Genomic DNA, 25,513 nt, shown 5'->3' on the forward strand with positions numbered 1-25,513 from the left:
AAGACTAAGTGAAATCAAAACAAATTCAAACAAAGATACACACAAGTGCAGTCAGTAGTTCCCTCAGACATGAACACGAACAAATGCTGTTACCTGTAGGAGTAGAAAGTAAATATGCCGTTGTGGCTAAGTTTAGCACCTCCACCGTAAGCTCCTCCTTTCTCTCTAATTTCTCTATGTAGGAATTTAGATGTCATCAACCGTGCCAGAATTCGAAGGCTGTAATGAGAGAAATATTAACAGCAAAGATGTTAAATGAACTGGATAACAGTAATATTCTCAACTGCCTCTGAAGTTCAAAAAGATCCCCATTTACTATGCACTGCTTCTTCCAATCTACAACAATAACAATACTCAGTATTTAGTAACAGCTGAGCAATGTCACATCATTGTAAGAGTTGTTGCTACTTTGGAACATTGCTCGATTATTCCACTTATGTCACTGTAATCAAATACAAAAGCAGCCTCCTACCTGTAACTTTGTTAGTGCAATAGGATTGTCACCTCAGACACATCCAGGTAAGCAGGGCTGTTATTTGGAAGCTAGGGGTTAGTAACCCCTAGTTACTTAATCTCAGCACTTGGCAAAACAGCGCATTTATGGACCTAGCAACATGAAGATTGGTCTGAAAAGAATTTGTCACAAACACACCACAAAGCATGTGTTTTTTTTTTTATTGACACTCCATTTTCAGCAGTCCTGTTTTGTTTTGCATTACCCGACACACATACAAAGCTCCCTGCTGATTCTGCTTCCTACCTTGCATAGTCTGTAGCTGTGTAGGGAACTGTACGAATGCATTCCCCAATGTAGTTCACTGGGAAAGGAAGTACAAAATGGGTCTTCATCTGGCATGGTTTGAAAGTAGGATCCTAAGAGAAAAATGTATTATTGGCACAGTTAGCAGATAGGAGACAATTTAGCCATCTGAGGACTATGAAGTGCCACCAAACACACAGACGGTAAAGCTGCCACTTGACCTGCACTGCAATCAGTGACATTCATCTTGCCCCTATGTTAGCAATCCAATAATACAACTGCCTTAGGAAAACTTAAGTATGTGGATATTGTACATTGGCTACCCATCGCTGCTCACCAGCATCTCAGCTGTCCATGCCTTGTGTTATTACCAAAGAGCTTTGGTAATAACATGTCTTTACTTCTTAACATGTCTTTACTTGGACTGAACCAAGCGTTCATAACTCTCCACTTCTATGTCCATCATATCTGACTCCTTCTACTCAATTTTAGATATTGCAACTGGATCCAGAAAAAGACACCCTCCCTCACTGTTTTATGAGCAGCAGCAGCTACCTGAATTTCTGCTCACACATCCCCTGCAATAAACTTGACTTCTACTTAGAATCACAGAATCATTTAGGTTGGTAAAGACCTTCAGGATTATCAAGTCAAACCATCAACGTGACCAACCAGGTCCCATCACTAAACCAAGTTCCTTAGTGCCATGTCCACATGCCTCTGAAATACCTCCAGGGATGGGGACTCTCCCAGTTCAAAACTTGCAGTCCTTCTCATGTCTCCAGGTCCCTGCAGCACTCGCTTCGTTGTCTCTTTCACACATACACCTGCTTGTGTGCTTACTTAAGCATAAGCAGAGCCCTAAGCACCTCCAGAATCTTAAAATTTCATTTCAATGCTCCCAAATGTTTCTTAACTCCACAAAACTGCTCCCCAGCCCCTCACACATCTCTGGCTGCTTGGGCCCAGCCCAGTACTACATGCTGGACTTGTAAGCAAGAACCACCTTGGCTGAGCAATCCCTGCCTTTTAGCTCAATGCTCAGGATACACCAAGTTGTGTTTCTCCCATATAGTCAAATAAAAATTTTCATTTTTACTTAATTGTCACAGATATTCTTTTATCAGGTGTTATTCACATTCAAAATAATTTAGGGAGTAGAGGAAGGAAAAGGGCTGACTGGGAGTGACACCACATGGATCTGATCGTGGAAGAAACCAAGGTAAAAATAAAATCTTGTAAATGTTACTTGCAAGAAACAGCATAAGCGGGAATTTCCTGCATGCACAGATAGGAAGTCAGCTAAATGATCTTCAAACCAGAACCAAAGGGAAGACAACAAAAAGGATGACATAGAAACAAGAAGAAGTTTGATGAATCTTTTAGAGAAACAATAGAGTAAGAGTGTAGAAGTGAAGGGCACGTAGCACTATCCTCAACCGATAATGTACTTACGTTAATTAGTTTCCTTGTGATCTGCAAACAATTAAGCATTTTGCTTCCCACCGGTTTGACTTCTGAAGATTTCTACAAGAGACACAGCCCTCATATTAAATGGTGATTTAACAATTGAAACTAAGATTACAATAAATACAGTCCCTACTCCCTTGAACTTCCTGCGTAAGCTTTTGAAACCACCATCAGCCCATGTGTCTTCACACACATAAGCAACCTACTCGATCATTTATATTTCAAAGCTAAATAAATTTCATTTGAAGAGTAATTTGGTACTGAAAGACACCAAGAGAGAGATTAAAGAGCCCCCCAAAATTTCAGGCAATTATTTCCTTCATGGGTAGTGAACTGGGAGCCTATTCAAGTCTCAGAAATTAATACAGATGTACATTCACGAAGCAGATCCTTTGTCAACTGGATTGAGCCAAGTACCCTCTGTGCCAAATGTCCATCCAGATAATGAAACAGATTCCTAAACAATTAAGGAACTGCACAATTCCCTATTTTCCTTTGGCTAACATGCCAAGTAAAGCTAAAAAAGAAATTACAGTTTTATGTGACAGAGAACAGAAAAACTTATTTTCCTTCATCCCACGCAAAAGCAACCACCTCAGAGTAACATTAGACAACAATAATCCTGTAGATCAGCTGTCAATTTTATAGGATGAAGACAGGTACTGTGGGGAAACATAGCAGCTTATCACAGAGCTGACTTGCAAATTTCTTCAGACATCTATGCATGGATACAATATTTTAGATCGAATGATCTTCTGATTGCACAACTGTCTTTACACAACATCAAATCCAACGGTATTTGATGCACTAGTCACAAATGAAGTAATTTCCTACCTCAATCACATGGGGTCGAACAGGTTTTCTCTCTTTTTTACTTCTAGTTATGCCCTTTATAAATTTCTCTACTTCTTTAGATGCCTCTGATATCTGTTGAGGTGCTGCATTCACTGAACATCTGTTAAAAGCACATATTGAGGTTTTTTTTTTTTGTAATGTTTTTGTGGTTTTGTATAGTCCAATATAATTTGCACCTCTATGTCTTCCTAAATACTTTGTTAAATTGTCAGAATGTGAGATCTGTGATCACTGATAATCATTATCACAGAAATAAAAAAAAAATACTCATAATGTAGCACTTGGCATGCAAAAAAAAAAAAAAAAATCAAATTACTTTGTTCCTTTGCTTGGCCCAAACCAACTTCACTATTGATGACAGCAGTAGCTGTGACCTCCTTCTCTGCACAGGACAAGACTACACAGATTTTACAAAATAGGAACATCTCATAAGGAAACTAATGACCTCCTTTGTCCCATGGGTTTGAACAGCACAGGTATTTCAGTAACTTTATTCGTCATTTTATTCTTTGCAAACAATATGTTGCAATTTGATGTCACCTCAAATGGAAGTATTTTTCAAACTAATGCTTCTGATACTAAGCACTTAAACACGTCCTCTTACTTTTTCCAATATATACATAAAGCAGATTTCAAAATATCACTATTTTCTGTAAGGAAGAAAAACAAAAAACTATATTCAACTGATATAATACACTATAATAGTATTTCTATCTTGGGCACTTTTCAAGAAAAAAAAAGCAGAAATGTTGATGGAATATTTCTGTAAAACCCAACAAACTGTTTAATCACTTTTGATGCAACAGCTACATCTGAAATTTGCCGTAAGTTTCATAAACATATTAAAAATCAAACAAAATAAACCATAACTACCACCAAGTTCTTAAGGTAGGAAAATGTGGACTAAAAACATTTTTTTATGAATTCCTTGGGTTTTCTGTTTCACAAAACCCCAACATCCCATAAAGCACGTTAAGAAATGCCCTTTCATAGGCCATTGCCTCTCTCTAACCAAACGTCCCCTTTTTGTTTTAGCTGGAACTCACCTGATGTTGTCACTATTTAATAGATACTTCTTAATGCGTGGTAGTTTGCGTAGTACTGGTTTAATATCAGGCATTTCTGCTATTCTCTTCATCAACTTCACCTGTGCAGGAAGGCAGAAAGACTACAGATGAAGCCACTTAGAAAGAACCAGCAAAAATTTAGCACTCTAATTCCAAAGTGGAGGATTTGGGCCTCACTAAAAGACGACATTAATTTTTCACCTGATCCATCCCACTAAACATTTCTTGCAGTTCTCCAGAAGGTGTAAGGTTTTTGCTGGCTCTAATAGAGGCATACAAATGCCCACAATCTGGAATCCCATTTGACAGTTCCTGGGCAGTCTTCTTAACCAGCACTCTGAAGTGTTCTTCCTCCTCAAATCGCGGGCTGAAAAAGAGTAGAAGGAGTTCTCTACATCTCAGGCGAAACCGCGCCAATGTGTTTTCACAATGCTGACTCATTCGTTCATTATCCCAAGTTCAACAAAGAGCTTTTAGACCACCATTTTTCCAATTAATCCACTACATAGTCATACAAAGGATGACATGCTTAGATTTGCTGTCTGGACGTGGTCCTGAGCAACCTGCTCTAGGTGGCCCTGCTTAATCAGGGGGGTTAGAACAGATGGTCTCCAGAGGTCCCTTCCAACATAAGCTAGTCTGTGAATCTGTAATTTAGAAAGTAGAAGCCACTCAAAGATACAGTCATGAAAGCAAATCTCACAGTAGAATCTCTAAGAAGTTGAGAATGGTTGGGGAAGGAGAGGTAAATAAAAAGAAAACCCCAAACACACAAGGGAAAAAAAAAGGAAACCCAATGTACAGTACTTGTTAAATATTTCACTCCATAAATTCATCATGTCTGGCAGGTTTCTGTCCAAGCACAGAGATGAAAAGAGCACACCCTGAAGGAAAAAAAGAAACACATACAGGAAAAAAAAACTTCAGCAATGGAACAAGTAATGCACAAGAACTTTTTAATTGAAGTGATGCAGTGGTACCAACCAATGTTTCACAACATAAAACGACTTTAATACAGGCTGTGCTACTAAAATCATGAAATATGACTGATCTTCACACAAAACAAGCCTGTCAATTACTCTTTTTCAAGAGTAAGCAGCAGTTCAGAAACAGACTTTATTTTTCCACAAAGTACAGGTAAAACTATTCTGGGGATGAATCTTTCTGCAAAGGATCCCCCGTAACTCAACTTCACAATCCATAGGGAGCAAGCTACAGGAAATAGACCCTAGCAAGTCTGAAAAATCTTAAGAGACGTTGCTAAAACTGTTATGCCCAATACTAAGATCTGACAATACTGAAAACATTCAGGATTGTGACATACACACATTGACAGCAATCTCTATGTGCAATACTATGCCTTTCTCTCCTCTGCGCTTTGTTTCCGAAGTTTTTTGCAGCATTCAGAAACATGTTGACAAAAGCTAGTGAAACACTATCTTAAAAGAGATAACTGCAAACACTTCCCTTAACACAAAATATTGATACTGTAATTGTCAACTGTATATTTTACACAAAAAGGTACAAGCCCTTTTATACACTGCTTTCAATGCACATTAGCTGACCCTCTACTGGATGCCGTGATTGACCCTTAACTACAGAGCTGTTATTGTAATTTAACATCATGATGTTTATGATTAATTTACCTGTTCATACACATCCAGGTGTGAATCATCTGGAATGATATGTGGGCTGACAGACATCCCACCTGTTTTAAGCTCTATTTTCTGGGCCTGTTCCCTGTAATCAAGGGCTCCACAACCCATCCTGTGAAAAATAATCAGAGATTTACTTCTATTTTCATTAAATGGCAAAACCACAACTCATATACCAAATGCAAAGGATACTGCTTAGGCCAATACAAATTTAGCAAGTAAGTAATTTGGGGCATTATCAAACAAACATAATACTTCGCAATTTATATTAAAAAATAAGAAGTAATACAACAAACTCTTTAGCTAAAACCCACTGCTATTTCAAAATGGCATAGTAAGTGTGCTTTATGTACAGACTTCACAACACCCCAACACTGTTCACCCAACATCCATGTTGAACTACAGTAGCAACATCACATAAGCCGGTATCACCACCAAAAACAAAAAACAGATTCCTTCTGGTCCATGTCACTTCATCTACCCTGTGCCACTCTTGCTCCTATGATAAGGTCAGTGTTTCTGTGACCACTGTGACGCTACACCCCCCCCAAAAAGTGAAAACTTCAATTTCTCCTGGGCTATTTTTCATTTAGATCAAGTTTCCAATCTATTTGGGGAATGCTTGTGTTGACACTAGGGAACAAGGCAAAGCAGAGACTAAAGGAAAATGGCAAAGTAGATGGCAACTCAGTGGAGAGAGGAAAGAACCATTGTTTCAGCAGCACACCAACTTATCAGCACCTCCTTCCTTAAAGGACAACTACCTCAATTATTAAAAGAAGTATTATTTCAGTAAGTTGTATTACATCTTACTGCTTTAGCTTCTAGCAAAGTAAACCTCTCACTTTGTAATGACATTGCAGAACAGCGGCACATATGGTTTGAGCTCCTCAGGAAGAGTGTTCAAGCTGGAAACAGCTCTAAAATATACCACACCATTGGTTGGCTGAGCACAGTACTGGACAGGAACTTCATCAGCTAGGGATCAAAAAACAAGAAAAGAACAACCAACAGTTTCCTTCTGAAAAACAAAAGCATTTCTTGTCAGAGTTACTTTCTGTAACTTCAGAGCCACTTATTTAAGCTTCAAAAATTGCACTGTATGATGGACTGAAGGGTTGTTGGTTTTGTTTGTTTGTTTCTGCCCATGGTAAAGTAAAGGATATCTGGACAATTTAATGAGAATTCTGTTGACAGAGTATGCATTTTAGAGGTAATATTCAAATAATGGAATGGTAATTTGTTTCTGAACAGCTCAAGTAGTTTTTCCTCCCATATTTTCACCTTCATCACTTCAAAAGTTGAGGAAAAACAGTTCCTGAACTGTACATTCTATTCTAACTTTGGGTAACAATGGGTACTGGGAATACACATTAGGATTTTCACAAAATAGGTCATTTCAGCATCAGAATTATGCAGCACTTGACACTTGCTGCTAATTTTAGCAGAAAATTATCTGTTAAAAATATAATGTAGAGCAATATTACCTGCAAGATTTTGACAGAACCATAACAAAATTGAGATCTAAAATTTCTTGTTTCCTATCAACTCACAGGACAGCCTTGGCAAAACTAGAGCAGACTGTCAATGATGTTATGATGGATGACCATTTTTTTCTTCATGGCTCCTTCACACCATATTCTGTAAAAATAGGGAGGGAGGGAAAGCAGACACTACCAAAGGCTTGATGCACACGTTGCCAGGAGAGCTGCACCCTGTAACAAGCTGAAGTCTCGGAAAGCAAGGGGATTGCTCAAGAGTAATTGAGCATACCACCTAGTGACTTTTCTAACTGCAGGGCAGGGCAGGCAAGGCAATGAGAAAGCAGAAGGCAGGGAGCTTGCATCAGGAGTGTTACTGCCAAACTCCTACTGAAGAGCAGGCAGCTGAACTGCAGCTGGAAACAGCCCCACATCACCCCTCAGAGGTGATGGCAAGAATTTTCTGCAGATCACTGCAAACTGTGTACTGCCCAGGTGGTGGACTAGATGAAAAGGAGATGGACTAGATGAAAAGCTATGGGCAGTAAAGTGGGATTCACTTTCAGATTTTATTTTATTTTTTTATTAATCTCACTCAAAGGATTCTAGGTACTCTGTGTTTAAAACTTTACTCCAGTATAGCTCTGAAACCTAATAAAAAAGACAGCCTTAGAGTCTGGAAGCTTGGCTTTGGCAAGCTAACACTGACAACAAAGCCAGGAGCTAGGTGGTCAGGGCTTTTACTTGACTCACAGTGTTATCACAGTTTGTTTTGGATATCATATTTAGCTCAACTTTGACAAACTAGCAAAAACAAACAATTCAGGCCAAAATGACTGACTTTTCCTTCTCCACAAACTACTCCTGTTTAGTGTTTGTTTACAGCTTAGCAGGTACACACATTTCTTAAAGAGCAAAGAAGAGGAACAACTTGGCAAGTAGCCAGATAACAATACAAATGTTCTTTTCAGGACAAAATATACCAACCTGTGAGTGTTGTCTCCAGCACAGTGAATGGGATTTTGGGTTCAATGTCAGACACTTTTAGAGCTGGGAGACAAGAGGTATCCTGAGGTTTACTTTGAAGATCAATTAATTCCAAACCTAATAAAGAAAGCAGAATACTAGTGTTTGTAACTTTTACCTTCTAGTGAAAATGCTGTCAAAACCTACTGAGATGATGCAGATCAGAAAAACATAAGAGTTTGAAGTTCAGCATTTTCTATCAACTCTTCTTTCAAACACTGTATTGAAAAATTCTGAATATTATCATATATCAGCGAACAGAACAGTGTACCTTTGTAAATCCTCTTTCCAGCCCCTCCATCTCCTTTTGCATGCTGTTTACATGTAATTAAAACCCTAAAGAAGTGATATTTGCCAGCCTGCCCTGTTGTCCAGCTCTGTAGACACCACCCAGGCAACAGAGACCTTGCAGTAAAAATCTAACCGATTAGAAATCTTTCTCAAGTTCTCAGTCTGTACACCAATGCACCTAAGTTGTGTTTTCACAACTTTCATCCTCTTTCAGATTCTACCTGGCTGCCTATAAGTAGCCTCAAACTTACCTTTGTAAGAAGGAGACCTCTTCTGAAAGAAGTTTGCTCCCTTATTCCCCCTCCCAGTAACACTGCTTCTAAACATTAACTCCACCTTTCTTCTACACAATCTCTGTGACTAGAACATAGTTTTTACAAAATGACATAACTGCTCCATATTTCCAAGTTTAAGTTATTCCTCAGAGGAAGTCAAAAGCTATTGCTATAGTTAGCTCTTTACGTAGAAAAGAGAAGTACAGTTACAAAATGTAAATCTTATAGGAGCATGGAACAAACATCATACACTCAAAAATAAAGAGCTTTAAGATAAATCATGGCATACATCTTGTACTTAGTGCAGCTAACATACGAAAGAACCAGGTTAATATTTTAAAATAATTTCCTTTCTTCTGTCCTACTGGAGACTTTGATCATTCTGTTTTCTGAGTGTTAGAACTAATGGAGTATAACCATAATACAATTTAGAATGACCAGTAAACTGTATAGCCCCATAACACATATACACAAACTTCCAACCTCCACCACCAATGAAAAAATACCATCCTTTTCAGAACAAATGCTGGGTTATGCCTGATATATCTAAGAATTTCAGGCATTTTACAGAACATTAAAAAAAAAAAAAAGGTTGTGTTCTTAAACAGTTACCCAAACAAAAAGATGAAAAAGCATGTTAACCTTTTTCAAAGATTTGCTTTTTTTCTTCTTCAGAAAGAGCATTGACCTTCTTTTTCAGTTTTTCTGCTTCCAGTTTTGCTTGTTTATCATAGTAGTCTTCTTCTGGACTCATTGACAGAGTCAATCTATGTGGATTATCCTGCAGAAATGTATCCCAAAACAAAGCATTATTAATTCTGAGGTCTACTTTCACCTGTTTTGCCTCAGATTATTGCTTCATCAGAAGTAGAAAAGATACGCATCATTTGGTTTATGTATTATCAAAAGTATCACAAATAGGCAATTTAAACTTCTCAATTAATGAACAGCAGTCTGCTGCTAGGCTGGGGAAGAGAGACAGTTTACCACATGAACAAGCATGAACAACCTTCTGTGAAATTTCAGTGTGGAGTCAGATTCCCTTAACAACACACAGTACTTATTAGTTTAATTAAATCAAGGTTAAACAACTGCATATAAGGCTACAGAGCAGTATGCCAGAAGTTATATCTGGAGAATGTTCTAAGATTGGGAATCTAGTTAAATACAGCAGGGTTTCATTAAACACCTCATTCAACCTGCCCAAGCTTGAGTGCACAGAAATCCTATATGATGTAAAAGGGGCATGCCTTATCCTGCTCAGAAATGGTTTACATCAGTCTTGCTGCTAGAGAACTCCATGCATTATGCAAGTATTAGAACTGTTGGTGAATTTCTTTTTGTTTATATTGTATTGTGGAATTTTAATCACAAAATTACTCAATCACCTTCCATTTTAGAGAATAATGGGAGGCTATTCAAGTGACAGTGACCTCAAAAATGTCCATTTAAAAGTAGGAGTCAAACAGCAACATCTGTCATAGAGATTCACTGCCAATAATTTGGGACAATGTAATCGGATTCTCTGTTTTATGAGCTTATCTCCCCTGTGCTTATATGGAAATACTAAGGAAACTGACTACAAAGTTAGAGAGTGAAATGCAAAATCAACTAAGCACAGTTGAATGGATAGGATGAACAGCATCTCTTTTGCTCACAGCCTTCCTGCTTTATTAATCTCCAGGCACAGTGTGTAATATAAAGTACATAATCTTTGGATATCAGAACACCCAACTATCCTCATTACTTCCTGAGGAGTCGTGCTTTTGTCTTAGGCCCCTCAGCAGAACTGCATAGTAAAGGGCATTCTTAAAAATACCATGCCCATATTTCTTAATACAAAAGCCAAAAGCTTAATAGCTTCCTACTACTTCTAGACACTAATTATGCCTTTAGGAAATCAGATTTCAACTGATGCCACCATGTCCTGTTGCCTTTGAGTATATGCAAACCACCATTCACTCACTAGTAAATCAGGTTGGCAGTTCCATATAATAGATGTGTCCTTCAAAACAACCCGAAGAATTTAAGCAAAACAACAAAACAAAACCACCAACAAAAACAACAGAAGACACTTTTGCACTGCTATCACTGGATTTTTTTTTTGTTCTGCCATTAGCTAATGCAAGGATTCAGAAGTATCCAATGTCATAATACCTTTACCGTCCTTAAATCTAAAAGCACTCTAGTAGAACATATAGATAGGAAAACAAGAAAATAGAGCAAAAAGCAATTAGTGCTGACAGCAAAATTCACACAGCAGTCAGTGAACATTACTAGGTCCACACTGCTGTCCACATCTTAGTTTCTCATTAGGAAAGACTCATGTGTCTTTCTATAACATCAGGCATCACAGTATTTTAAACATTAAAACATTAGTATTTTCTCAGTGTTCTAATGTGTGTGTTTCCAAACGTCCAATGGCCAATTTTTCCAGTTTTAAAAAGTTTTCACTTCAACTATTTAAAATGAACATGCTTTATTCAAAAGTGCTGCTGTTCATCTACATCTAAAAATAGACAGTATGAACAACTCAGATCCCTTCAAATTAATTTTAAATACAAAATCGTGATTCAAAAATCAATACTGCAGATATTTTCCTGCAAGTTTTCCTACCTTAAAATACTTTTTAACTTTTTCTTGAAGAAATGTGGGATTTTCTCTGAGGCACTGCCTGAACCGAGAGACTTTATCTGCAATCTTCAGAAGCTCCACTGGATCCCCATCCTGATTCCAGCAGGAAGCTATATACTGAAGGGCAAGGGTAATTAAGTAGGCAGGACAATTCATATATATTTCTGTAACTGGCAGCATCTGTGTTCCAAAACCACCTTATCTACTATCGATATATAGATGATAAGTAATAGCTATTGCATACTTCTAATAGATTGAGGAGGGGGATGCTGCTGAAGTGTTTGTTCAAACTAAAGGACTATGTCATCATCACCTGTCCCTCTGTCCCCTCCACTCCCTCCTCGAATTTTACCATACCAAACTACTTTCCCCCCCCTCGCCCCCCCCCGTTTCCTCTTTTTGCATAGGTGTGTATGTCTGTATTCTGGAAATTTATTGGAATATTCTTTCCTCTCTCAGATTCAAAGTAAATTCACTTTCAGCCAGGGAAAGAAGGAAAAGGGGAACAGGAGGTGTATGCAAAACAGTATATAAATAACAGTTTCCTCATTTACCTTATCAGTCAGATGAAACTATCTGTTCACTAGCAGTATTCCCCGGGGCTCAATTCTAGGGCTGATTCTGTGTAATATTTTTATCAATGATTTGGACACAGGAGTTAAGATGCATCCTTAGCAGCTTTGCAAGTTGATGCTAAACTGGAAGGTGCTGTTAACTTTCTGGAGGGCTGAGAGCCTCACAGAGGAATCTAGACAGACTGGAGCATTGGGCAATAAGCAATGACATGAAATTCAAGAAGGGCAAATGCCAGGTGCTGCACCTGTGATGGAGAAATGGTGGACAAAGTACAGATGGGGAGAGGAGTGGCTAGAGAAAGTGGCTCAGCAGAAAGGGACCTGGGGGTGCTGGCTGACAGCAGACTCACCTTGAGCCAGCAATGTGCCCTGGCAGCCAAGAAGGCAAATCATGTTTGGGGTGCATAAAACCCTGAATAGCCAACTGCTCAAAAGAGGGGATTCTTCTGCTATATTCAGCTTTGGTGCAGCCTCACCTTAAATATTGTGGACAGTTCTGGTCTCCACAATATAAAAATGATATTAAGATATTTGAATGCGTCCAGAAGAGGGCAACAAAGCTGGTAAAAAGGGTGGAACACATTCTGTTTGGAGAGGCTGAGGACACTTGGTTTGTCTAGCTTGGAGAAAAGGAGGCTAAGAGGAGAATTCATTGCTCTTTACAACTTTTCAAGGAAGGAAAATGGAGAGGGAAGTGCTGATCTCTTCTACCTGGAAACCTGAGTCTCCATAAGCTTTTCTTGTGGAACCTATCTAAAAGGACAAAAGAGTATCAGGAGACTGATTGTTTTTAACAGTTGCACAGATAAAAAGTAAGCAAGCCAGAACAGGCCACCATCCAAGAACGCAATTTCTACTGTTTTGATCAATTTAGAAACAAATGGAAACCTCCAGGCTTACTGAATTCTCCTCTTGATGTTTTAAATAAATAAATCACAGAGAAGAAGGTCCTTCTAATGGTAGGGCTAGCAATTATATTAAATTATAGTGGCACAACCCTAAATTCCAAAGAAAAATACAGTCATTTGATTTGATTTCTATAAAAATACATGGGCAACTGGCCAAAACATACCAAGAGCCAGCATGACATTCCTCTCTTACAGAAGTAATCAGTCCTACTGCAATCAAAGCTACTATTCAGCCAAAGACAACAGGCTAACTGCCTGATTAAGTCCTACAGAGTAGAGTCTAGCAATGGTTAGAAGACTACTGAAAATAATGGAGAGATGTATAAGAGATGACAAAGAGAAAAAAAGCCATAAAATGAAAAGTTTTAGGTATTAAGAGCCTACAAAATGACCCCATATTTTATTAATGTGTAGAATGCAAATTCCACGCCTATGTCTGAAACAAACACAAATAAACCACGCACAACATACACAAGCACACACACACAGACTTACTGATGTCAGGGCAAGTCCAAAACTTGTAGACTGATGTTTCAGCTGGATTTCAATTTTGTGCAGTAGAGCTTCAATCCTGTCTTCCTCAAATCCTTTCCTTTGGGAAGGGGTAAAGAGAAAAGGAAATCATATCCATTAGTACTAATCACTCTAAGTAAAATTATGAAAATGAATTATAACATCAATAAAGGAAGCATTACAACATGATGACCTTCATACTGAATTAAAATCGATATGAAATAATCTTATCATGCTGTGTCATTTAGTAAAACAGCACTAATATCATTAAACTCCTGAAGGTTATGCTGATGAATATGCTACAACAGAGGAAGTAGCAGATAAAAATTTTAAGAATATTGAGCAATATAACTTTCTTCAGTGCATTTAGTACTGAAGAAAGTTTTTTTTTTTTAAACGTACCTACAATTTTAAGGTATATTAATATGTGTGCCTGTATTATTATATATACATTAATATATTATTATATTACTATAAATATCTAATTGTAAAAGACTGTATGAGAGAACTAACAGTATTCTTATAAATTTAATATTACTCACGCAATAACTTCATCAACTGTTTCAGCAATAATCTGTTTCACAGTATCAATGTCTGTCTCAGCAATACCCTGTAGACCCACACTGAAATAGGCTTCTCTTGTTGAGCTATTAAACCTGGAACAAAATATTAAACTCAGTTACAAGTACTAGAACTTCAGCATTAAACTTTATAGCAAAGGTAGAAGGGGAAACACACTCATTCATCATTTTCGCATAAAAAGAGGACTTTAAAAGCCAGACAGAATAATAATTACCAAAGAGACAAGAAACTGAACTTTAAAGCGCTTTTTGTTCAATTTAAGTAGTAGTAGCACACTGTTAGGAAAACATATGGCATATTATATTAGAGAAAGACAAACAACTACAGAAGAAAAGCTCTATTCTTTTCTGTTCATCTTCCAGTTCATCAGTAAGTACTTTCAGGTAATAAAGTCTCTTTTGTTAAGCGAAAATTGTAGCTGCCTGTAAAGCCAAACATATATATTCTACTTAAGCAAGTTAGTGAAACAGAACTTTTAAATTAGTACATTTAAAGCATTATTTGCAGAGCAAATGGTGAAGGTGTTCTGTGTTTGCTGCAATCATTTTCAATACTACCAAACAACAACAACAAAATGTTGTAGCCCTGTCAGACATAGTTAACAATAAGAACTCCACTATAGAGAGACAAACTGATACTTGCAGAAATATGCAGCATGTAGCTGTTCAGACCAAGGACAACAAACAAAAAGCAATAGGTGTTCAATGCTAAGCATTCACTATTCCACATCTAAAAACTACAGAAGAGTTCAATGACAGACTCAGATATCAAATTAAGGATCTGTGGACTCAAAATTTGTCTTTATATTGACTCATCTGCAGAGTTATCAATGCATATTAGACAATTCACTACATAAATCAACACCAAATTAGTATAGTTAGCCCAAAAAAGGCTTAACTGAGGAACTATAAAACAACTGAATCACTACTTCACTGGTTGAAAACAGATATAATGCCCTGTGGTATTAAGACGCGTACATAGCATTGGAATTCATGACACAGGTCTTGTAGCATTCCCAATAGAGACGATTTCAAGCCATGTAGAGTACCCCAAGGCATTACAAACATACTAGATTAGTAGGTTTAGGTTTCCCACTCAAACATCTGAGACAGCAGAGACAAAGCATGATTTTTGTCATCCTCAGTTTTAAAATTAATCAGATGAATCACACCCTGAAAGTGATTCTTTCTTTCTGCCGACACTGAAGTCCAACTATAATGAGCAACCGAGCCTACAGTTAGGTTAAGAGAATCCACCCATCTAGTTTGCCGTGGAGAGCTAGCTCAGAAGACTGTTTGCAAAAGCTGCAGTTTGAACAAATAAATACTGGCAGACATATCCTTTCATATTCTGGCAATGGCAAATTAATATCACCTAATTGTACAGAAGCACATTTATGCCAAACCTACCTACTACTAAATCACAGGATTAAAGCAAAAGAGCAAATGTAACAGTACACAGTAAGAGCAAGAACTAATTTTAACAGTTTTCTGAGTAATACTAAACGCACAAGATCAAAACACTACAAGCAACTAGCACACTGAAAGCATAGCATGTTCTTATCCATGCATTTTTCTTGCTGATAAACATTAAACAAAGCTGTACTACTGTTATCACTAACACAGCTTCCACTGAATTATTTTGACAAGCCAAAAATTACACTTGATAGTAGTTCATCAGGAAAAACCTTTAAGATTCTTCTGGTGTGGCCTACGTTGCCTGCATGAGAGATGACTTTTCCCAACTTGATATTAATTTGTAACTCTTCTAATACTGCTTATAGGGATGAAATGAAACTTGTAACACTTACCCAACATCAGGAGAAAAATCTGTACCAACACCAGACTCGATTAAAGCTTTGTAAAAAGGAGAATTTGGTCCATCAACCAACAGTGAAGACAACAGGCTTAGTGTGAAAGTTTCAAAGGTGTCTGTAATACTGAAGAAAAATTATTAGTTCTTAAAAAACATCAAGCTCGAAATACGTCACACCAAACACCGAGTTAATTTCTGAATAATTACTTCTACTAAAAAATACAGGGGAGGCAAGGGAAAAATAACTGCCTCCTATGAACACCAGACCAAAATTTAGGAATCCAAGAGAGTTCCGGGTTTATGTTGAGTTATGTGTTCATAAACTTGAATTACTCATCATAACAAGCAGTAAAGCTCTGCAAGTTCAATTAGGCTATGAGGATGGATGAAGTTAGAATTTGGGTCATACGAAAAAGCTTGCACATTGAAGGCAGTTCAAAGACAAGAAGCCAGTGTTCCCAAAGCCTAATCCACTGAATAGTTTTGTAATATAATGGCTGATTATCCTCAGCTCTACCTGCTAAAGAAAAGGACAAGACATGTTTTACCTGGTACTTAAATTTTCACTTACTAAAGTAGGTTTTGTATTAACCCACAATATTATTTAACTTGAAGGTGGCATTTGCAAAGAGGGATGGGGGCACAGTTACGTACACCTGCACCTTCCTGAAAGTTCTAAAACAAGTTTTTGATTGAAAATTTTATTTTCATAGACTTACTCTGTCAACAAGTAGCTGACACTGACAGTCGTCTGCTTGGAAGGATCGGCAGCAAATGAGTCTAAGCCACATGTTACACGGTGTTCTCGCTGTAAAGTATAATAAGTACATATGATGCAGACTAAACTTGTATCAGACTTACAAATAAAAAAATGACTGTATCTTCATAGCATCTTCTTTCCAAAGATTTAAAATAATTTCACAGATTCTCATAGATAAATACATAAACGCGCGATATTTACTCAGTATATCTTGAAAAACTAAGAGTGGTATTTCCACTTTTTACAAGTGCAGAAATAGAGAAGAGGATTAAGAAAATCCGGCCATAGTTAACACTCTAAGCTTGATTTCAAAGAAAAGCTTAAGTGAGCCAGTGAGGAAATGAATATAAATAAATAAATGAAGTGGAAAAGTTATTTTAAAAAGTTATTTTAAAAAAAAAAAAAAAAAGTTATTTTAACAGCAATGTTTGGAATCTTAGGTAAAATTTAAAATTTGCTGGGTACATTTGCTGACAATATAAGTATCAATATAAGTATCAATATAAGTATGAATATATTTTTTTAATACCTAGCTCCAGATGCTTTAAATTGATAAATGCTTGTTCTCCAAATGCCAAGTACATTTGAATACTGAAAACAAACAACTGTATGCAGTTATTACTGAAATTGAAAAGTATACAATGATGTGTTTTTTTTTTAAACACACGAACACACTTTTAAACAAACAAAATAACCCCAGCAGGTTGGGTTCAGTTATACTCAGTTTCTGCAACTCCAAGATTGGACGTGCACTTCTTTAAAAATTATTCTTTATTTGTTTTAAATACTCACAGGCTTTTCCCAGAGTTTCTGTTTTGGGATGTCAGTCTTCGATTCAATTCTTTCAAATTTTACCAATGCTTCCTCATGAATTTGTTTCAAATGTTGCTCCAGTGGAAAATTACCATAAGTGAAGAATCTGCATTTGAAATGGAAGTTTGATATTAAACATCATATTTTACAGGAACTCTGTAGGAACAGCTTTTATACGTATTTATTTATTCATGGTGTTTTTTTTTCTTCTGAATTTCATGTAACTTCCAGTGATTCAGTTACATCTAGAAGACAACATGCTTTGTAAGGTCTGTAGTTCTAAGACCCACCGCATTTTGCCACATACATAAAACCCACAGATCTGCTGGTAAAATTTCACAACGCTTTTCAGCTTCTGTTTTATTCTTTGGCGTCCACAAGACAAGAATTCAGTTAGTTGCAGCAATATACAAAACCTGTAACAAAAAAATACTAGTAATTGAAACCAGAATCCCAACGCTCTAATGTTTCAGAAGACAAGATTCTTATGGTCCTCACACAATGTATAAAATACTATAATACATTTCTCAATTTATCCATAAAACAGGGCTGGATTCTGCAGGTCACTGCTGAAGTACAGTGTCGTACCTACGAGAAGCATTGCTAACTTCCATTGGATTAAATATGAGCATGGGGTATATCTCAGGTAAATTAATTAATTAATTACTTGATTAAAATCTAAACTCAGGTACAAATGAATACTTGAGATGATGAGAAAATAAAGGATGATAAATTCACGATCACGTCATAAGCTGATGCTCCATAAATGATCAGACTAAACTAAATCTCTGGCTCAGCAGAGATTTACCACAAAATTAGTACAGAAGAAAGAATACTATAGATTTCCCTCCACATCAACCTCATATTTCAAGTAAGTTGACTTTTAGCTTAATGACCTTATCAGTACCAACAGAATTAGTGTCTAACTCAAATGGATATCTGTTATTTAGAGCCCAATACAGTAATGTGATTCAGGAGCAAATAAAGAGCCATGCATTTGTAATGTCTTTTAACTTTTAATCTGGGTTGATTTGAAGGGGATTAGGAACCCCTAGACTCATCTGTGCTGCTTGTACGGTAACTTTCCACCATTACTTCCAAATACTTACCATTTTGTATTTTTGTATTTGTTCAATTTTCCCCCAAACCACAGAAGTTCATGGTAAATTATCTGTAAATAAAAACTTTCAAACAAATCCTCATAACCCAGCAGGCAAAAGGAGTCTAGAAAACACCCATCAGCCACCTATCTTCAGAAGTCCCTACTTCCAATTCACCTTTTACTTTTCTTCCTAAAGCAAATTCCTTGCTTTGAAGATGTGATTCCTTGCTTTGAAGCTGGAGGGTACAGGTTATAATGCTGACAATGAGTACAGAAATACTGCTCCCTCACAGAGATAAAAATACAGTGTTAAGTCACTATATAACCTAGTAAATTAGTCACAAATTTCAGATACCTGGAGTTGCTTGGATGATAATGTGTGGCATGGAACTGTTTGAGCTGCTCCCATGTAAGATCAGGAATACTTAACGGATCCCCACCAGATACTACACCATAAGTGTGATCAGGAAGGAGTTTATTTTGCAGGTGCTGTGCAAATATCCTCTCATTATCTGTCTTAAGAGGAAAACACCACATTTTAGTACAAGTCATCAAAATATTTTAAAAATAAAAGGTGCTCAATAAGACCTCAGTCCTAACTTACACAAGAACTCCCTACGTAAGCATTTTGTTATGCAGTATTTTGATACCCATGTACTTTCATAAAACTAGCTATGTTATGTCAACTTAAAAGAAAAATTCTACAATAACACCCATTAACAAGGTTCTCTTCTATATGCAAACAAGCTTTCAATGGGCTACCTTCAAGAATAAACAAGTAACAGTTTTGTCTTTACTAAGACTTAAGATTCATAAAGGAAGAACAGAAATCTCTGGTGCAATAAAGCTGTTGATAACCTGTAATTGAAGCTGTGTAGAAAATCTAAAGAAAAAAAAAACGCACAAAACTTACAAATGCCCCTTTCATTTCATTAAAAACAACTCCTTTGAAGACTAAAGGTGTCTGAGGATCAGTTGGGTTCTCGTGTTCTAACCTCCAGCCTTCTTGCCTGAAAAACATTAATACGGGAAATGTTGCTTGAGAGTTCAAGAGGTTTTTGTTTTTTTGGTCTTAAAATCTTTTTTAGATCTAAAGTTTGCATACATCTCCACAACTTACCAGAAATCTAGTTGTCGCAAACATGGGAAAAAAGCTGCATCCAAGTACACTGACAGGAGATTCTGGAAATCCTTGGGATTTTGTGTTGAAAATGGATAGAGTGTGTAATCACTAGCTGTGTACAAATAAAGGTAAAAGAACAGAACTTCAACAACTGAGATGCATTTTACTCTCATTTATATTTAATCACTCATCAATATAAATAACGGGAAGAGAAGAAATTTACTAATTGACATATGAAGTAATTATTTGTAAAGAAAACTTTGTGCTGGCCAAACATACAAAAATTTAAATGTCTTACAGTATACTATAAAAATCCAGCTCTACTGGGCCTTTGTAACTGCCAAACAAACAAGATTTACTTTGTTGCCTTGCCTTGTTAGTTTCTTATTCCCTCACTCAAAATTTTGAGTCTCTCATTCACACTTAATAATGGCTCTCCAAAGGGAAAATAAAGAGAGCCAACAGAAAGTTCTGCTGCAGTAAAACCATATTCAATTTAAACAGTATTATTTACTTCAGGCTCACCTGTGAATGCATTCATGAAAGTGGACAACGATCTGTTTAACATTTTAAAGAATGGATCTCTGCAAGGATACTTTTGAGAACCACATAACACAGTGTGCTCAAGGATATGCGGGACCCCAGTGCTGTCCATTGGAGTGGTTCGGAACTGTATACTGTAAGACAGACAGCACAGAGATGAACACATTTATTTGCGATGAGAAGTGCACCCACCTCCCATCTGCAGCTTAGATTTATGGAAATATTATCACTGTCTAGTAATTAACCTGATTTACAGTGGGATGCAGAGTTAGAGAGCTTTTATGAAAGACTGAGTTGAGTGCTCAGCCATCTCTGCTAGAAGGGGTAACACTTCTGCACTTCTATTTCTGTAAGTAGTGCAAAATATTTCAGCACGTAACTAAGCGCTAGAGCCAGAAGTGGCTCAGCAGACAACCTGTGTAACTAAAGTAATTCATAAACCTACAACAGTAGCCAATATTAACAGTTAGATTTACATCCTACTGGGAAATACAGTCTTTCCCCCCTACTACTCAGTTTAGTAGCTGAAAAAAAGTTGTTGTTGTTTTTTTTTTTTTTCTCTCTCTCTTTTTTTATGCATCAAGGGTTTATGCATCAAGGGTTTGGTAGCAGCGGAGGCTTCTGTGAGAAGAGTCCAGCAGCTGCCCCATGTCAGATCAGAGCCAGCTCCAGCCAGCTCCAAAGGGACCTGCTGCTGGCCAGAGCCAAGCCATGGGTGATGTTGGTTGGGTCTCTGTGAGAGCAGATTGAAGGGAAAAAAGAATTGCTGTGTTAACAGCAGCTGGGAGAGGGGAGTGAGAAGCAGCCCTGCAGCCCCCAAAGTCAGTGCAGAAGCAGGGCAGGAGGTGCTCCAGGTACACAGCACAAGTTCCCCTGTGGCCTGTGGAGAGGCCCCTGGTGGAGCAGGCTGTCCCCCTGCAGCCCATGGGTCCCACATGGAGCAGATCTCCACGCTGCAGCCCGTGGAGGAGCCCCCGGTGGAGCAGGTGGATGTGGCCTGGAGGAGGCTGCAGCCCATGGAGAGCCCCCACAGGAGCAGGCCGCGGGCCGCAGCTGCAGCCCGTGGAGAGGAGCCCACGCAGGATCAGGAGGTCTGGGGGGAGCTGCCGCCCGTGGGTGACCTGTGCTGGAGCAGTTTGCTCCTGGGGGATGGACCCCGTGGGACAGAGCTGTGTGGGAGCAGTTCCTGAAGAGCTGCTACTTGTGGGCAGCCCCTGCAGGCTCAGTTTGGGAAGGATGGCATCCCATGGGAGGGACGCTTCGTGGAGCAGGGACAGAGAGGGACCGGGAGGGAGAGACTGTGAAGGAGCACTGACTGCAGCCCCCATTTCCCATTCCCCTGCATGGCTCAGGGGGAGGACATAGAACAGGGCGGATGGGCGTAAAAAAGTGTTTTTACTTTGCTTTTAGTTTCTCACTGTTCTATATTGCTAGTGATAGGCAGTAAGTTACATCCATCTCCCTATGCTAAGTCTGTTTTGCCCAAGACAGTAATTGGTGAGTGATCTCCCTGCCCTTATCTCAACCCTTGAGCTCTTTCCATTGTATTGTCTCCTCCTTTTTCTTTGAGGAGGGAGATTGAGAGAGTGGTTGTGGTAGAGTTCATTGCACAGATGGAAAACTGATCTAATTGCTATTGCTAAAACTTGGTGGGACAACTGAAGCACACAATCAATGGCTATAAACTATTCAAAAGCGTCAGGCAGAAAAGGAGATGTATGGGGGTTGCCCTTTATGAAAAAAAAAAAAATTGAATGCATGGAACTGCCTTTGAAAAACAGCAATGAAAAACAGGTTGTCAGCTTATGGGTGAAAAATCAGAGGCCAAACCAACAAAGGAAACCTCATGGCTGGTGTTTATTACAGGCCATCTGATCAAGGGGGGGATGCTGATGAAGCACTCTTACTTAAAGTACAGGAAGCATCCTGCTCTTAGGATCCTGCTGAGGGGCTTCAATCAACCTGGTATCTGGAAAAGCACCACAGCAAGCTGTAAGCAGCTCAGGAAATTCTTGGAGTGCACTGAAGATAACTTCTTAATCCAGATGACAGACAGCATGACCACAGGGCAACATTATTTGACCCACTGCTTACCAACACAGGTGAACTAATTGGACAGGTCAAGAACGGTGACAGCCTGGGCTACAGTGATTACATCTGGTGGAATTTACGATCTTGAGGGATATGGGCTAGTCCAGTAAACACAAGACCCTGAATTTTAGGAGAGCAAGTTCTCAATTGTTTAAGGAATTAATGGATGGGACTACCTGGGAAAACTTCCTCAGGGATAAAAAGAGCAGAAAAAAATGGCAGCTCCTAAAGGCACTCTTTCTTGGAGTGCAAGAGCTCTCAGTTTCCATGTGTTGGAAATCAGGAAGGGAAGGCAGAAGACCTGCATGGCTGAGGAAGGACCTCCCAATCAAACTGAAGATAGAAATGCATAGGCAGTGGAAGCAGGAACACATACCCTGGGAATAATATAGTGATGCTGGTCAGGAATGTAGGGGTTAAATAAAGAAAGCTAAAGCACAACTGGAGCTGAATTTGGCAAGGAACATGAAGAATACAAGCCCACTGATCAGAACAAGACTAAAGAAAATGCACCTCACTGATAAGACAGGAGAATTAGTGGCAACTGATATAGAGAAGGTTAAGGTACTCAATTTTTTTTTTGCCTGTTTTCAAGGGCAAGCCCTCTTCCCACACCTCTCATGTTCCCACACCTCAAGGCAGGAAATCGTAAGAGAAGATCAAGTTCAGAGGAACCTGAACATCCATGACTCCAAAGGACATGATAAGAAACATCCCAGTGTCCTGAAGGAAACTGGCAGACCATTGTTAAGCCACTCTCCACCATATTTGGAAAGTCAGAGCAAACAGGCAAAGTCCATCACACTTCAAGAAAGGGAAGTATCATACCCATTTTTAAAGAGAAATAAGGAAAAATATTACTCTTTAAAAAAATAGTAATAAGGAACTATCCGGGAGCTACCGACCAGTCAATCTCACCTCAGTGCTTGGTAAAACCATAAAAGAGATCCTCCCAGAAGTTACGTGGAATCAGACAGAAAAGAAGAAGGTGATTAGAGACAGCCAACCAAGGCTGTCTCTAATTATGGCTTCACCAAGGACCACCTGTGCCCAACTAATCTGGTAGACTGACTGTACCAGCAGACATGGGAATCTTGTCTAATTGCTGCCTTCCAATACATACAAGGAGGTTCTGATGGAGACAGATTCTTTCCATAGGTACACACAAGAGAAGGCCAAGTAATGACGTTCATAAATAAAAACAAAGAAGGTTCCAACTTGGTATTGAAGAAAAAAAAATAATTCACATATGGTCAGTCAAACACTGATAAGAAGTTACCCACAGAGGTTTTAGAATCTCTGCTTTTGGAAGTTTTCAAGGCCTACCTGAATAAATTTCAGAACTTCATTTGAGTTAAATGCTGACCCTGTTTTGAGCAGCATATTTAACAACAGCTCTCAAAACATTTGTTCCAATGTGAATAATTCTAAGGAAGTTCCACAAAGTAAGTACTATCTTTGTTATTACAGAAAAATCCAGTTACAAAGTTGAATTACAGTTTATAAACCACAGATTGATGCTGAGATGGAACATGCTATACATACACTAATGTTTTACCTGAATAGATTATTGGAGTCCTCTCGAGCCACATGTAAATATTTGGCTCCTGTACTGTCATGACTAAGCTTGACTGCAGTCAGGAACAACTCAGGAACAGCTGTCACCTGTATTAGAAGAAAACATCTACATTAGAGTGTGTCTTCCATAAGATCAAATAAATTAAGAATAATATAGCAATGATCAGTTTGTTGATCCTGTACATAATGACACCATATACAGTATTACATAAGGTCTTTGTTTCTGTGTTTTATGGAAAAAAAAACAAACAACTGTATATAAATAAAAACAAATAAACTATACTAAAATCAGAGAACTATACCCTTCCAGTATAGATATTAAGACAAAAAAAATCTGATAGTAAATTAAAAGAGAAGGCATATCAAGTATCAGTGGATAGGGCAGCAAAAGAAAAACCAAGGAATCAAGGAACTCAATTCTACTACTAATTCTGTTGCTACCAGTAACTGTTTGCAGATTACCTTAGTTCTCTGCTTCTGCTTTTTTTCTTTAAAAGAAGTAAAAAGAAATTCCACATATTATTGCTATTGCAAGTTGTTAACAAAGCAATCAAAAGCAACTCTGGGAATAAAATTTACTTTAATGTCTTCTATGAAACAACACACGGTGAAGCATCAATTATCTGCCCATACTTTTAGAAGACCACACAACATTTAACATTTGTGACAGACACACATACTCCCACAGCGCATCATTTACTCTATGACAACAAAGTCCCTACAGGATCATGTGTTAATGGTATCCAGAGAACTTAGTTGCAGGCGGATAAATATAAGAAACTAATGTATCGGTTTTTAAAGACTAACCAAAGCATCTATGTAAATATTTGCACTGTGTGCAGGCATTTGGCCTCGTTCTGACACTTCCCCACCAAGAGAAAACGCAAAGAAAAGGCAATGCCTACCTGACGTACAGTGAAGCCATGGATTTGCTCTCCTACCCTGTACTGCAGCGCTCTTTCGCTGGCAGAAACGCTCTTCCACCTCCACGACTTCTGATTCAGAGACCTGAAACAACACTTCTCGTTAAAGCAAACACGGTCTGATGGCAGCGCCGCACCAGGGAGCGAGGCCTTTTCCCGTGCTGGGTGAGGGCAGCGGAGGGCAAGCCGCTGAAAACGCGACCGCAGCCGGAGCCTCCCTGCCTCCCTCCCGCTCCCCCCAGCCCCTTCCCCACCCTCACCGGCCGCGGCTCAGCAGCCCCCCGGCCGCCCGGTAGCGGCTCCACATGGCTCGGCAGGACGGGACCCGAGAGAGGAGCGGAGGACAGGCCGGGGACGGGGCTCACAGCCGGAGCAGCGCAGGCGCCGCGGCCCCGCGGCCTGCATTGGCGGCGGGAGGCTCCGCCCGCAGCCCCGGCCCGCCCCGGGGGAGCCCCGTGAGGAGACCCGGGGGGGGCCTTGGCGGCGTTGGGACAGCGGGTGGAAGGTCCTGGACTGTGGTGGTGGTGGTGGTGGAACACGGCCCGAAAACGTTTGACTTTGGGGAGAGGCAGGAGAGACTTTGGGGGTAGGGGATAAGGGGGGAGGATATGACAAGAAATAAAAAAAATAAAACCGAGTCTGTGTAGTGTCTCTGCACGTTTGGGGAGTTCTC

The 25,513-nt window shown here is 38.8% G+C and overlaps 1 protein-coding gene across 3 annotated transcripts in view; it reads right to left on the bottom strand.

Annotated features, from left to right (window-relative positions):
- The window catches only part of PITRM1 (pitrilysin metallopeptidase 1), a 30,465-nt gene extending 5,207 nt beyond the window's left edge, over window positions 1–25,258 (bottom strand). The window contains exons 1-25 of one of the 3 annotated variants that reach the window (XR_011093667.1): window positions 25,101–25,258; window positions 24,823–24,925; window positions 23,898–24,004; window positions 20,231–20,382; window positions 19,703–19,817; window positions 19,496–19,592; window positions 18,938–19,098; window positions 17,460–17,586; window positions 16,627–16,715; window positions 15,903–16,031; window positions 14,053–14,166; window positions 13,493–13,589; window positions 11,497–11,631; window positions 9,523–9,661; window positions 8,276–8,392; window positions 6,653–6,785; window positions 5,799–5,919; window positions 4,960–5,036; window positions 4,354–4,519; window positions 4,132–4,232; window positions 3,065–3,185; window positions 2,216–2,287; window positions 761–873; window positions 473–606; window positions 94–219 (exon numbers count right to left, since the gene is read on the bottom strand). Coding sequence is in view for 2 of the 3 variants with exons in the window: in XM_068673496.1 (XP_068529597.1) it covers window positions 94–219; window positions 761–873; window positions 2,216–2,287; window positions 3,065–3,185; window positions 4,132–4,232; window positions 4,354–4,519; window positions 4,960–5,036; window positions 5,799–5,919; window positions 6,653–6,785; window positions 8,276–8,392; window positions 9,523–9,661; window positions 11,497–11,631; window positions 13,493–13,589; window positions 14,053–14,166; window positions 15,903–16,031; window positions 16,627–16,715; window positions 17,460–17,586; window positions 18,938–19,098; window positions 19,496–19,592; window positions 19,703–19,817; window positions 20,231–20,382; window positions 23,898–24,004; window positions 24,823–24,925; window positions 25,101–25,147 (2,759 nt within the window). In the remaining variant the exon portion in view is untranslated. Of the gene's footprint in view, window positions 1–93; window positions 220–472; window positions 607–760; window positions 874–2,215; window positions 2,288–3,064; window positions 3,186–4,131; window positions 4,233–4,353; window positions 4,520–4,959; window positions 5,037–5,798; window positions 5,920–6,652; window positions 6,786–8,275; window positions 8,393–9,522; window positions 9,662–11,496; window positions 11,632–13,492; window positions 13,590–14,052; window positions 14,167–15,902; window positions 16,032–16,626; window positions 16,716–17,459; window positions 17,587–18,937; window positions 19,099–19,495; window positions 19,593–19,702; window positions 19,818–20,230; window positions 20,383–23,897; window positions 24,005–24,822; window positions 24,926–25,100 lie in introns of those variants that run through there. The other 2 variants (XM_068673496.1, XM_068673497.1) reach the window with 2 other exon arrangements.
- Between the last annotated feature and the right edge of the window lie 255 nt (window positions 25,259–25,513).

The sequence above is a fragment of the Anas acuta genome, chromosome 2 (assembly GCF_963932015.1).
Source record: "Anas acuta chromosome 2, bAnaAcu1.1, whole genome shotgun sequence".
In the NCBI taxonomy this organism is placed as follows: Eukaryota; Metazoa; Chordata; class Aves; order Anseriformes; family Anatidae; genus Anas; species Anas acuta.